Source organism: Coregonus clupeaformis, chromosome 40 (genome assembly GCF_020615455.1).
Source record: "Coregonus clupeaformis isolate EN_2021a chromosome 40, ASM2061545v1, whole genome shotgun sequence".
In the NCBI taxonomy this organism is placed as follows: Eukaryota; Metazoa; Chordata; class Actinopteri; order Salmoniformes; family Salmonidae; genus Coregonus; species Coregonus clupeaformis.
Genome location: NC_059231.1, coordinates 6312234 through 6325376, shown reverse-complemented (window position 1 = coordinate 6325376; position 13143 = coordinate 6312234). Strand labels below are relative to the sequence as shown.

Below are 13143 nucleotides of genomic sequence, written 5' to 3'. Positions count from 1 at the left end.
GATTCGTCTGTCCATAATACTTTTTTCCAATCTTCCCTCTGTCCTGTGTTATTTTGCCCATCTTAATCTTTTATTTTTATTGGCCAGTCTGAGATATGGCTTTTTCTTTGCAACTCTGCCTAGAAGGTAAACATTCCGGAGTCGCCTCTTCACTGTTAACATTGAGACTGGTGTTTTGCGGGTACTATTTAATGAAGCTGCCAGTTGAGGACCTGTGAGGCGTCTGTTTCTCAAACTAGACACTAATGTATTTGTCCTCTTGCTCAGTTGTGCACCGGGGCCTCCTCTTTCTATTCTGGTTAGAGACAGTTTGCACTGTTCTGTGAAGGGAGTAGTACACAGCGTTGTACGAGATCTTCAGTTTCTTGGCAATTTCTTGCATGGAATAGCCTTCATTTCTCAGAACAAGAATAGACTGACGAGTTTCAGAAGAAAGTGCTTTGCTTCTGGCCATTTTGAGCCTGTAATCGAACCCACAATTGCTGATGCTCCAGATATTCAACTAGTCTCAAGAAGGCCAGTTTTATTGCTTCTTTAATCAGCACCGTTTTCAGCTGTGCTATCATAATTGCAAAAGGGTTTTCTAATGATCAATTAGCCTTTTAAAATGATAAACTTGGATTAGCAAACACAACGTGCCATTGGAACACAGGACTGATGGTTGCTGATAATGGGCCTCTGAACGCCTATGTAGATATTCCATAAAAAATCTGCCGTTTCCAGCTACAATAGCCATTTACAACATTAACAATGTCTACACTGTATTTCTGATCAATATGATGTTATTTTAATGGACAAATAAATTGCTTTTCTTTCAAAAACAAGGACATTTCTAAGTGACCCCAAACATTTGAATGGTAGTGTATACCTGCATATACAGTGGGGGGAAAAAGTATTTAGTCAGCCACCAATTGTGCAAGTTCTCCCACTTAAAAAGATGAGAGGCCTGTAATTTTCATCATAGGTACACGTCAACTATGACAGACAAATTGAGATTATTTTTTCCAGAAAATCACATTATAGGATTTGTAATGAATTTATTTGCAAATTATGGTGGAAAATAAGTATTTGGTCACCTACAAACAAGCAAGATTTCTGGCTCTCACAGACCTGTAACTTCTTCTTTAAGAGGCTCCTCTGTCCTCCACTCGTTACCTGTATTAATGGCACCTGTTTGAACTTGTTATCAGTATAAAAGACACCTGTCCACAACCTCAAACAGTCACACTCCAAACTCCACTATGGCCAAGACCAAAGAGCTGTCAAAGGACACCAGAAACAAAATTGTAGACCTACACCAGGCTGGGAAGACTGAATCTGCAATAGGTAAGCAGCTTGGTTTGAAGAAATCAACTGTGGGAGCAATTATTAGGAAATGGAAGACATACAAGACCACTGATAATCTCCCTCGATCTGGGGCTCCACGCAAGATCTCACCCGTGGGGTCAAAATGATCACAAGAACGGTGAGCAAAAATCCCAGAACCACACGGGGGGACCTAGTGAATGACCTGCAGAGAGCTGGGACCAAAGTAACAAAGCCTACCATCAGTAACACACTACGCCGCCAGGGACTCAAATCCTGCAGTGCCAGACGTGTCCCCCTGCTTAAGCCAGTACATGTCCAGGCCCGTCTGAAGTTTGCTAGAGTGCATTTGGATGATCCAGAAGAGGATTGGGAGAATGTCATATGGTCAGATGAAACCAAAATAGAACTTTCTGGTAAAAACTCAACTCGTCATGTTTGGAGGACAAAGAATGCTGAGTTGCATCCAAAGAACACCATACCTACTGTGAAGCATGGGGATGGAAACGTCATGCTTTGGGGCTGTTTTTCTGCAAAGGGACCAGGACGACTGATCCGTGTAAAGGAAAGAATGAATGGGGCCATGTATCGTGAGATTTTGATTGAAAACCTCCTTCCATCAGCAAGGGCATTGAATATGAAACGTGGCTGGGTCTTTCAGCATGACAATGATCCCAAACACACCGCCCGGGCAATGAAGGAGTGGCTTCGTAAGAAGCATTTCAAGGTCCTGGAGTGGCCTAGCCAGTCTCCAGATCTCAACCCTATAGAAAATCTTTGGAGGGAGTTGAAAGTCTGTGTTGCCCAGCGACAGCCCCAAAACATCACTGCTCTAGAGGAGCTCTGCATGGAGGAATGGGCCAAAATACCAGCAACAGTGTGTGAAAACCTTGTGAAGACTTACAGAAAACGTTTGACCTGTGTCATTGCCAACAAAGGGTATATAACAAAGTATTGAGAAACTTTGTTATTGACCAAATACTTATTTTCCACCATAATTTGCAAATAAATTCATAAAAAATCCTACAATGTGATTTTCTGGATTTGTTTTTCTCATTTTGTCTGTCATAGTTGACGTGTACCTATGATGAAAATTACAGGCCTCTCTCATCTTTTTAAGTGGGAGAACTTGCACAATTGGTGGCTGACCAAATACTTTTTTCCCCCCACTGTACCCTCCACTACAGCATTGATGGTGAATAGGCCTAGATTACAGGAGGATGTTGGGCCATTATCTAAAGTTCCACCGCCTGATCTGATCGCATGACAACAAGAGAATCTCTTCCCTGGCCTCAGTGCCTGTGTGAAGTGATTCTGAAGAGATCTCCTGGCCTAAAGTAAACTTTCATTCAATCATAATTGCCAGTTGACAGAGCCCTTCAAGCTTGTTCACTCAGTGCCATGAAATACGCACCGAGTGTGATTTAAGCTTTTATAGGCTGTGGGCTGACATTTTTATCTATCCTCAGTGGCTGCTATAATCAAATCAAACAACTAGCCTACAGTACTGCATTATCATTGTAATAAAGTTTGTTTTTCATTACTCTTCCTCATATGACTAGGGAGGGACACGAGAAGTGAAATTAGGACTCAAATGGTAGATATCATCTCAGCCAGGTATTGAGCCAATAAGGGAAAAGGGAAGATACAGTAGCATTAGTAGATCACAACAAGCGGTGGTCGTGACAACGGGACAATGGCCAAAAGGTCACCAGAGTATTTGCGTAGCTGTGATGACATCACTTCCTTCTACACTGATTGGGTTGGTATTGAAGGAGGATCAATGCAGAGAGTGCAACCATTACCATGGATTGCAGATTATTTGTTTACCCCAGGAGAGGAGAGCAACCATTACCATGGATGGAAGATTATTTGTTTACCCCAGGAGAGGCAGTCCCCAGCCCTGAATCACAGGAGCCAGCAGGCGCAGATAATTTGATTGGTTGAAGCAGATCTACAGATAACTTGGAGGGTACATACCTTTCCTTTTAGAAAAGGCCTGTTTGGTTTCAGTACATCATACTAGAACAAAAAGGTAGAGCTTTAAAATGGGGATTTATCTTAAAAGAGCACAGCTTCAAGGTCAACCAAATACAGGAAACTGTTTCTTTTTAATATGTCAGGAAGTTTAAGGCAGACCCCCTTCATTGCAGAGTAATCCTCTGGGGATCAAGTTTAGAGGAGAAGAGAAGAGAGAGGGGGCTGAGGAAAGGGACGGGGTATTTCCTAGAAAAGAGAGTTTGTTGTTTCCAACCCAGCGGGGCCATAGCCACCACCAATGCAGCAGTAGCTGGACATGCACCACCCCCCTGGAAGAAGCAAAGTCCAGATCCCCTTCACATTCTAGTCACTCAGTGTAACTCTATATACACACACACACAACCACCACCACCCTACTTCCTGAGAGCTCCAGGGTGTGCGTAGTGAAGCCAGGGTCATGTTCACTAAGGCACGCCATGGAAAACGCTTCAAAACATTTTGCAACGGAAAACAAAAATGTGTGTTTCTTATTGAACAAGTCCAGTTAGTCCCACCTCTGTTTCAGTCTAATTTCTTCTGTTTGGTGATTAATGAACAGAACCCAGGTATCTGTCTGGTCACTAGCTGTCCCAGAGCAGAGCAGGCACCAGGCAGAGCCTCTACGCGCGTCCAAAATGGCACCCTATTCCCTCCATAGCCCACTACCTTGATGAAAAGTAATGCACTACATAGGAAATAGGGTGTGATTTGGGATGCACCACCCAGTACCCAGTGCCCAGTGACAGCAGGATGGACAGATTAGGCAGCTTAATGCTCTTATGGCATTAGAATAGAGAGCGCCTCACCTCCTCTTCTCTGATTGGCCACCGCCAGGACTCCTGGGGAAGGTTTCGATTTCCATAGGGCCACTGGTGGAGGCTGAGGATGCAGGGCTGACCACGGGTAGGGACCAGGGGCTTCTGATGTGGAGGGGCTGGGGGAGAGAGAGAGAGGGACAGGGGTTAGGTCTGATGTGGAGGGGTTAGGTCTGATGTGGAGGGGCTGGGGGAGAGACAGGGGTTAAGTCTTATGTGGATGGGCTGGGGGAGACAGAGGGACAGGGGTTAGGTCCGTTCGGCTATTCGAATATTCAAATAACCGTGCCCATGCCTAACACAGTCCTGAAATAAAAAAGCATGTTGAATAGAGATTCTCTATAGAAAGTGCTTCCTAGTCCAAGACCAGTCCTAATATGTGCCTTGAAACTGGCTCTTTGTCAGCAGTGTCAGTATACTTCAAGGACAGGGGAGCAACATACCTTGGCATCTTTGTTGGGGCTCACTCTGTTGTTGTGACTGTTAAAGAGAGGAGAGGTGGGAGAGAACTCAACAAACATGATTGTTTTTGTTTTAACCTTTGACCTTTCAGCCTTAAGAGCTTATGTTGATATAACCCTGAAGCAAATTACTTTACTGAAGACATGGCTGCCATGGAGGACCCATGTCTTTGTCAGAGCGCTATGTCTTTGAATAATCACTCGTCGCTACAACGATGCACGTGGAGTGAGCATCATCACTCCCACAGTCATGATGACATCATTACTAACTAACTACTATGTAATCCACACACATGATTTAACCATTATGTATATGATTCAGTGAGCATGACGAATGGTAAGAAGTGGATGTCAGGCTGGTTGTGTTTTATAATTACCCCTTCCCTCTGTGACATTTAACATTACTAATACACAATGCTTTATTGCTGTTATGATGTAAAAAGGTCACTGGCTGATAGAGCAGAGCTGAACACACACACACGGTACAGAGGTCTAGAACTTCTTGCAGTAGACAGCACAGTGTGGACTGACAGAACTGTGTGTATGATGATAACCAGCGTGCTCTGATAAAGGCAAGCCTGGAGGACACAAACCAGAGGGTACTATAGAACGTGTGCCTCTGATATAAATCAAATCACATTTTATTTGTCACATGCGCTGAATAAAACAGGTGTAGACTTTACCATGTAACGCTTACTTACAAGCCCTTTCCCAACAACGCAGAGTTAAAAAGTAAGTGTGTCATTTTTATCATACTGAGATGAATTAGGTCTTCCACAGTCATACAACAACAGGGAACAGATATTTATAAATCAACAGCTAGAGGAAGAGATTAGTCAATCACTGATCAGGGCCCATTCCAAACATTTAGTCACAAAACATGGAGTTTAAAAAACATTAAAATATAAATATATTTTGTTATAACTTTGGGGGGGATAAAAAACATTAAAATATAAATATATTTTGTTATAACTTTGGGGGGGATATGTACTTACTCCTGGAGTTTGTTGGCTCCTGGGAAATGATAAGAGACAAAACATAGAAATGAGTCATTATGATGTATAAGCAGTATATTACACAGTGTGTGTGTGTGTGTGTGTGTGTGTGTGTGTGTGTGTGTGTGTGTGTGTGTGTGTGTGTGTGTGTGTGTACAGTGAGTGTGTATCCACCCACCCCGGTTCATCATGGTCCTCCTGGAGTAACGGCGGCTGGGCCTCCTCTCAAACGATGCTGACCTCCTGGCTTTGTTACCCTTGGTGGTCTGGTACTCAGTCTTCCCACTGAGGACAACAGGGTGATATTCATTAGTGCACAATGTAGCAAAACAGTTTGCTTACGGGAAACGAAAACAAGCATTTCCTATTGGACAAGTTCAGGTAGTCCCTCTCCGTTTCGGCCTGCTTGATTCTGTTTCGTTCCTAGTGAATACGATGCAGAACAACACACAGGAAGGAGGAGGGGGAATGAGAGTGAAACCAAACAACCCACCACCAGGCAGGGGACAGTCAGGCTGTGAGTCTGCCCAGTGAAGCTTGAACACAGGCAGGCAGGGAGAGGGAGGGAGGGCCTCCATGGCAAATCAGACCACCAGGACTGATTCACATAGTGACTGGAACTTCTGTTGGGGCTCAGGATCCACACTGGGAAACCGTTTTTGCAAATGACTTGAACATATAGAAAATCCTTAGCTAGATCCAGTTGAAGAGAAAGCTTGTATTCAAACAGACAGACACCCTGCGAATCTTCTGTTCAGATGAAAAGAGAGCAAGCCTTGGAAAAGTACAAGATGTAAATGTGGTAGCTGTAATGAGAACAAGAGGTGGTAATTGGAGTCAAGTTGAGGCAGAAGGAAAACAAGACGACTACATGAAAACACAAAAGGTAATGAGATTCATCTCATTGGGGTTGAGGTTTTACTAGTCAGCCACGTGATCAGAATGGAAACCCGCCCGGCCCTACAGAATACAGCCAAGCACCGAGTGTTGTAGCCACTGCTGGGATACTTCAGAGGAAAAGGAGATGTGGAGGGTGCAGTGTACCATTACGTATCCCCTCCCATCCTTCACCCCCAGCTCCCCCTCATACCCCCAGGGTGGCCTTCAGCACTCAACCCTTCGACAAGGTGTTGTGACACGGGACTGACCCCTGCTGAAGTCTGTGGCCATCCAACCAGAAACACCCCACCTTAAAACAACAAGGCCCCAGAGAAAGCCTGCTGCTGCTGTTGTTTTAGCAGTCTGTAGTTTACACTGCAGCAAGACAAGCTATTTTTACACAACGGGCCAAGTTGAAAGTTGGAGTTCTAGCGAGTTTCATTAGGTACAGTTAGCTTAATGTGAGTACATGGTGTGTTTCATCCTATTAAAATAATACATCTGGGGATTTGTCTAATATGCACATTTCTTTAGTTTTAAAAAGCTCATGAAAAAAGTATTATAAAAATGAACTGGGGATTGAATTATATAGGGGCATTGTGTAGAGACTTGTGCAGAGTGGAGTGAAAAATATGCAGTGTTTAGTGTAGCAGTACCATCACCAACCATATCAGACTGACATGGTTGGTAAGGAGAAATATGCAGTTAGTAGTATGCTTGGCAGAGTGTAGTGTACATATGCTGCTTAATAGCTACCTGTAGCGGAAGCGTGATCCCATGCGTATGAACCCGGAGTGTGCTGAGCCCTTCTGGACGGGGCCGCGGAGCCGGAAGAAGGCGTGGTGCTCCACAGCACACTTCCACAGGTGCTTACAGGCCTTTGGGTGGTCCATACGGAACACAAACGTGTGCTCCTGCTCTTTACCCTGAGACGGAGAGAGAGACCGACAGGAACTTAACTCTAGTCACTACCTGTATTATAAGAACAGGGGACAGAGAGAGGGAACACAAATACATGAAATAGTAATATAACTAAAAAGTGGGTTAGGACATTTTTGGGCCCTAGTTATGCTGGTCAGGAGAAACTAGACCAGAGACATGATCCGACTGGTTATTATGGACCCAGAGACATGCTAATTAAACCAGTTAGACTTAGTAAAATATGTAATATACTGAGTGTACGAAACATTCGGAACACCTGCTCTTTCCATGACACAGACTGACCAGGTGAATCCAGGAGAAAGTTATAAAGCGTTATTGATGTCACTTGTTAAATTCACTTCAATCAGTGTAGAAGAACGGGAGGAAATGGGTTAAGCCTTGAGACAATTGAGACATGGTTTGTGTATGTGTGCCATTCAGAGGTTGAATTGGCAAGACAAAATATTTAAGTGCCTTTGAACGGGGTATGGTAGTAGGTGCCAGGCGCAACAGTTTGTGTCAAGAACTGCAACGCTGCTGGGTTTTTCACGCTCAACAGTTTCCTGTGTGTATCAAGAATGGTCCACCACCTAAAGGACATCCAGTCAACTTGACAACTGTGGGAAGCATTGGAGTCAACATGGGCCAGCATCCCTGTGGAACGCTTGACACCTTGTAGAGTCCATGCCCCAAAGAATTGAGGCTGTTCTGAGGGCAAAGGGGAGGGGGGGTGCAAATCAACATTAGGAAGGTGTTCAGTGTATATTTCTCTTAAGATTCGGATGACAATATACAGCAATCCTATTCACCCGTTTTTCTAGCTCCAATTTGAGCCAAGCACAGACAGACACACAGACAGACAGACAGACAGAGAGGAGGCAGCTTCCTTTCATTAACTTGCTCATTATTGCAATTTTCCATCAGGCCTCGATGAGGCAAATTAAATCCCTTCTGGTGTCCTAATCAGTTATGCCAGCGTAGCGACTTTCTCAGCAGTGCTCTGTCCTGCTGCTTGCCAGCCTGTTCAGTACACTGCAATCAGTCTGTCCAGTGCTCAGCTAACAGTGCTTCATTAATTCGGACACAGGAACTGAGTACAAAGAGAATACCACACATTCACAGGCAGGATTAGGGTTGAAAACTTTCAATAAATTCCCTGGTTTTTCAGAAGTCCTGGTTGGAGGATTCCGGATTTCCTGCTTATTCCCTCCTATTCCGGGATTAAGGAGAGGACAACCAGAATACTTTTGAGTGTGCAGTCCAGTGTCGGACACACACAGACCTCCCATATACACACAGACCCCCCCCCACACACACACACAGACGTGCACACACACACACACCAGAGATTAGTAAAAAGTCCCAAAGTCAAGACCCTGGCCACATTCCGATTGCACAACATACTCCACATTCCAAGTGGTCACCTGTCAGATTGGCTGAGCAACAGTCCCGAGCAGCTTCATAAATCATGATTTTAATTAGTCTACTCCAGGGGTAGGCAACTAGGTTCAGCCGCGGGCCAATTTTAGCAGGAGCGAATGGTCGGGGGGCCGGAAAATAATTAGAATGATTTGTAAACTGCAAACTAAACCCAAAAAGAGATTGTTATTTTCAAATACAATCATTATATACCTTGATTAGATTGAGACACAATCATGTCTATTTTATTTTATGGAAATACTTGGGAACAGATGTCCTAAATTAAACTAATTTTTAGCATAATTCCTGGTGATTTTAACAAAAACAAATCCTACAATTGTTTTATTCATTTTCTTACTAAAAAACTTTGGGGGGGGCCAAAACAAATCACACGCAGGCCAGTTTTAGCCCACTGGCCGCCTGTTGCCAACCCCTGGTCTACTCAGTCCCATTACACAACTGTATGTCAGGCCTCTCCTCTCCGATCGCTCTACCACAGGAATCACAACCAGAGCAGAACGTCTACATGTTGCAACACTAAAATAGCATCAGAGTGAGTCACACCCATGTACTGCTCTGGAGTCACACCCTTTGACTACTGCTTGAAATAAACTTCATTTGGTTCTTTCCGAAATCATTTGGGTTTGAGGCATAACATATACAGTGAGGGAAAAAAGTATTTGATCCCCTGCTGATTTTGTACGTTTGCCCACTGACAAAGAAATTATCAGTCTATAATTTTAATGGTAGTTTAATTTGAACAGTGAGAGACAGAATAACAACAACAAAATCCAGAAAACCGCATGTCAAAAATGTTATAAATTGATTTGCATTTTAATGAGGGAAATAAGTATTTGACCCCCCTCTCAATCAGAAAGATTTCTGGCTCCCAGGTGTCTTTTATACAGGTAACGAGCTGAGATTAGGAGCACACTCTTAAAGGGAGTGCTCCTAATCTCAGTTTGTTACCTGTATAAAAGACACCTGTCCACAGAAGCAATCAATCAGATTCCAAACTCTCCACCATGGCCAAGACCAAAGAGCTCTCCAAGGATGTCAGGGACAAGATTGTAGACCTACACAAGGCTGGAATGGGCTACAAGACCATCTCCAAGCAGCTTGGTGAGAAGGTGACAACAGTTGGTGCGATTATTCGCAAATGGAAGAAACACAAAATAACTGTCAATCTCCCTTGGCCTGGGGCTCCATGCAAGATCTCACCTTGTGGAGTTGCAATGATCATGAGAACGGTGAGGAATCAGCCCAGAACTACACGGGAGGATCTTGTCAATGATCTCAAGGCAGTTGGGACCATAGTCACCAAGAAAACAATTGGTAACACAATATGCCGTGAAGGACTGAAATCCTGCAGCGCCCGCAAGGTTCCCCTGCTCAAGAAAGCACATATACAGGGCCATCTGAAGTTTGCCAATGAACATCTGAATGATTCAGAGGAGAACTGGGTGAAAGTGTTGTGGTCAGATGAGACCAAAATTGAGCTCTTTGGCATCAACTCAACTCGCCGTGTTTGGAGGAGGAGGAATGCTGCCTATGACCCCAAGAACACCATCCCCACCGTCAAACATGGAGGTGTAAACATTATGCTTTGGGGGTGTTTTTCTGCTAAGGGGACAGGACAACTTCATCGCATCAAAGGGACGATGGACGGGGCCATGTACCGTAAAATCTTGGGTGAGAACCTCCTTCCCTCAGCCAGGGCATTGAAAATGGGTCGTGGATGGGTATTCCAGCATGACAATGACCCAAAACACACAGCCAAGGCAACAAAGGATTGGCTCAAGAAGAAGCACATTAAGGTCCTGGAGTGGCCTAGCCAGTCTCCAGACCTTAATCCCATAGAAAATCTGTGGAGGGAGCTGAAGGTTCGAGTTGCCAAACGTCAGCCTCGAAACCTTAATGACTTGGAGAAGATCTGCAAAGAGGAGTGGGACAAAATCCCTCCTGAGATGTGTGCAAACCTGTTGGCCAACTACAAGAAACGTCTGACCTCTGATTGCCAACAAGGGTTTTGCCACCAAGTACTAAGTCATGTTTTGCAGAGGGGTCAAATACTTATTTCCCTCATTAAAATGCAAATCAATTTATAACATTTTTGACAGGCGTTTTTCTGGATGTTTTTGTTGTTATTCTGTCTGTCTCTCACTGTTCAAATAAACCTACCATTAAAATTATAGACTGATCATGTATTTGTCAGTGGGCAAATGTACAAAATCAGCAGGGGATCAAATACTTTTTTCCCTCACTGTAGCTGCATCTACACAACAAATGGTTTGGGACATGGACAAATCATTTCATTACTTTAGAGGCCTGAAAACATCTTGACAAACTGAAGTATCATTGACCATGGAGTGAGCTCTCACTTCCAGGTGTTCAGCAGTGTGTAAGAGGCAGACAGACGCCTTGTTAGCCTGTCTAGTGAGGGCCCAGCCATTTGGGTGGACGAGCTGCTGCTTTATTGACTCTCCCTGGAGACGAGCCAGCCCAACCAGACCCATTACAGCCCAACACAGCCCAGCCTGGCCCAGCCCAACACAGCCAGGCCTAACAAAGCCCGGCCCAGCCCAGCCAGGTAGCCTCATACAGAAACAAGACGAATCCCCCTAGATTGGTGATGAGCAGGTCAACTGTTTGTTCACCCGCTCGCAATTGCTAATAACCCATCCACAACCGCCCGACTATATGTAGTAAAGTGAAAATCTGAGGCCTGCACCCGACCCTAACCCGCTAATATAGAAAATGCGCTTTACAGTCAGATGCGTAATTATTTTTTAAACAGGGGATGCAGGATTTTTTAAAAGCCTAATTTAGACAGGCCTATGTTTCTACTTAGAATTAAATAAACCCTTGCTCACCAGAAAATCCGTCATACATCGATCGATAGAATGAATGCGTCAATCTAGTTTACATCTGTCAAGTTCACTTTCATCTCTGCTTCTCTCGCGCAGAAATTACATTTAGGAAGCGAGGAGAAAATGCGTGCGTAGATAGGCCTTACAGTTTAGGATTACACAGTAACAGCAGATACAAATTATGAAAGAAAAACCTCAATGTAGCCTATTGATATGAATTGCACCAGAATTATACATTTATGGAATTTTCCCCCACACACACACAGAAACCTTCCTCACACGCAATAATTCACAACACACAATGACATTCCTCTGCTTAAAAACGGACCTAGGCTATACCAATCCCCACCCACACACACAGCTACACAAATATGCTAGTCCAGAGCACACAATAGCAGTCCTGCAGACTCAGTGTTTTTCCCCTAAGAGCCCACCTCACAAAGCTCTCCTTAGCAGCTAATGAGCACAACCTGATTCCTGGGTAGAAGAAGGCAGGCAGACAGCTGCAAACAACTTTCAAACTCATTCCATGGAGGGCCTAGTGTCTGCAGGTTTTTCTGTTTTTAAGACCTTGACAAACAGGTGAGGGGAGTTCTTTACTAATTAGTGACCTTAATTCATCAATCAAGTACAAGGGAGGAGGGAAAACCTGCAGACACTCGGCCCTCCGTGGAATGAGTTTCCCTCTCTCTCTGCCCGCCTCCCTCCCTGCCTCCCTCTCAGCCTGCCTCCTCTCCGCCTCTCCCCCTCCGCCCTCCCTCCCTCCCTCCCTCTCCGCCCGCATGCCTCCCTTCCTCCCTCTCCGCCTGCCTCCCTCCCTCTCCGCCCGCCTGCCTCCCTTCCTCCCTCTCCGCCTGCCTCCCTCCCTCTCCGCCTGCCTCCCTCCCTCTCCGCCTGCCTCCCTCCCTCCCTCTCTCTCTCCGCCTGCCTCCCTCCCTCCCTCCATCTCCGCCTGCCCGCCTGCCTCCTCCCTCCCTCCCCGCCTCCCTCTCTGCCTCCCTCCCTGCCTCCATCCCGCCTCCCTCGTCCTCCCTCTGCCGTTCCCTGCCCGCCTCCTCCCTCCCTCCCTCCTCCTCCCTCCCTCCCTCCCTGCCTTGTTATAAAAGCAGCTTTGTACAGCTCTGCTCTAGCCTCCGGTGGTGTACTGTAATAAGGTCGTTTTCATTTTAATTTCAATACAAAGCCGTCTTATTGGACTGGAACAAAGAAGCCTTTACTGACATTATCTAGTCAGAAAAGAAACACAGGCTACACATTTCAAATAGTGCTACCACAATATAAAGACAGCACGAGCAATCAACTCTCCTTTGACTGAAAACTGAATGAGGGAGTCAGTCTATTTACTGAAAATGATGTCCATGACTACGTGACAAGTGACAGGTCAGATTCAATCCCCATCTTCACAGAGTAGGGACCGTGGCTACCCCAGTGTGTGTCTCTCAGAGTAGGGACCGTGGCT

General features: G+C 45.1%; 1 protein-coding gene across 6 annotated transcripts in view; it reads right to left on the bottom strand.

Moving 5' to 3' along the window:
• LOC121554843 (band 4.1-like protein 5) overlaps nt 1-13143 on the bottom strand; it is a 59347-nt gene that overhangs the window by 22743 nt on the left and 23461 nt on the right. For all 6 annotated transcript variants that reach the window (XM_041868539.2, XM_041868536.2, XM_041868535.2 and 3 more), the window contains exons 12-16: nt 7231-7400; nt 5774-5880; nt 5596-5614; nt 4583-4619; nt 4131-4258 (exon numbers count right to left, since the gene is read on the bottom strand). In XM_041868539.2, coding sequence (XP_041724473.2) covers nt 4131-4258; nt 4583-4619; nt 5596-5614; nt 5774-5880; nt 7231-7400 — 461 coding nt within the window. The remainder of the gene's footprint in view (nt 1-4130; nt 4259-4582; nt 4620-5595; nt 5615-5773; nt 5881-7230; nt 7401-13143) is intronic.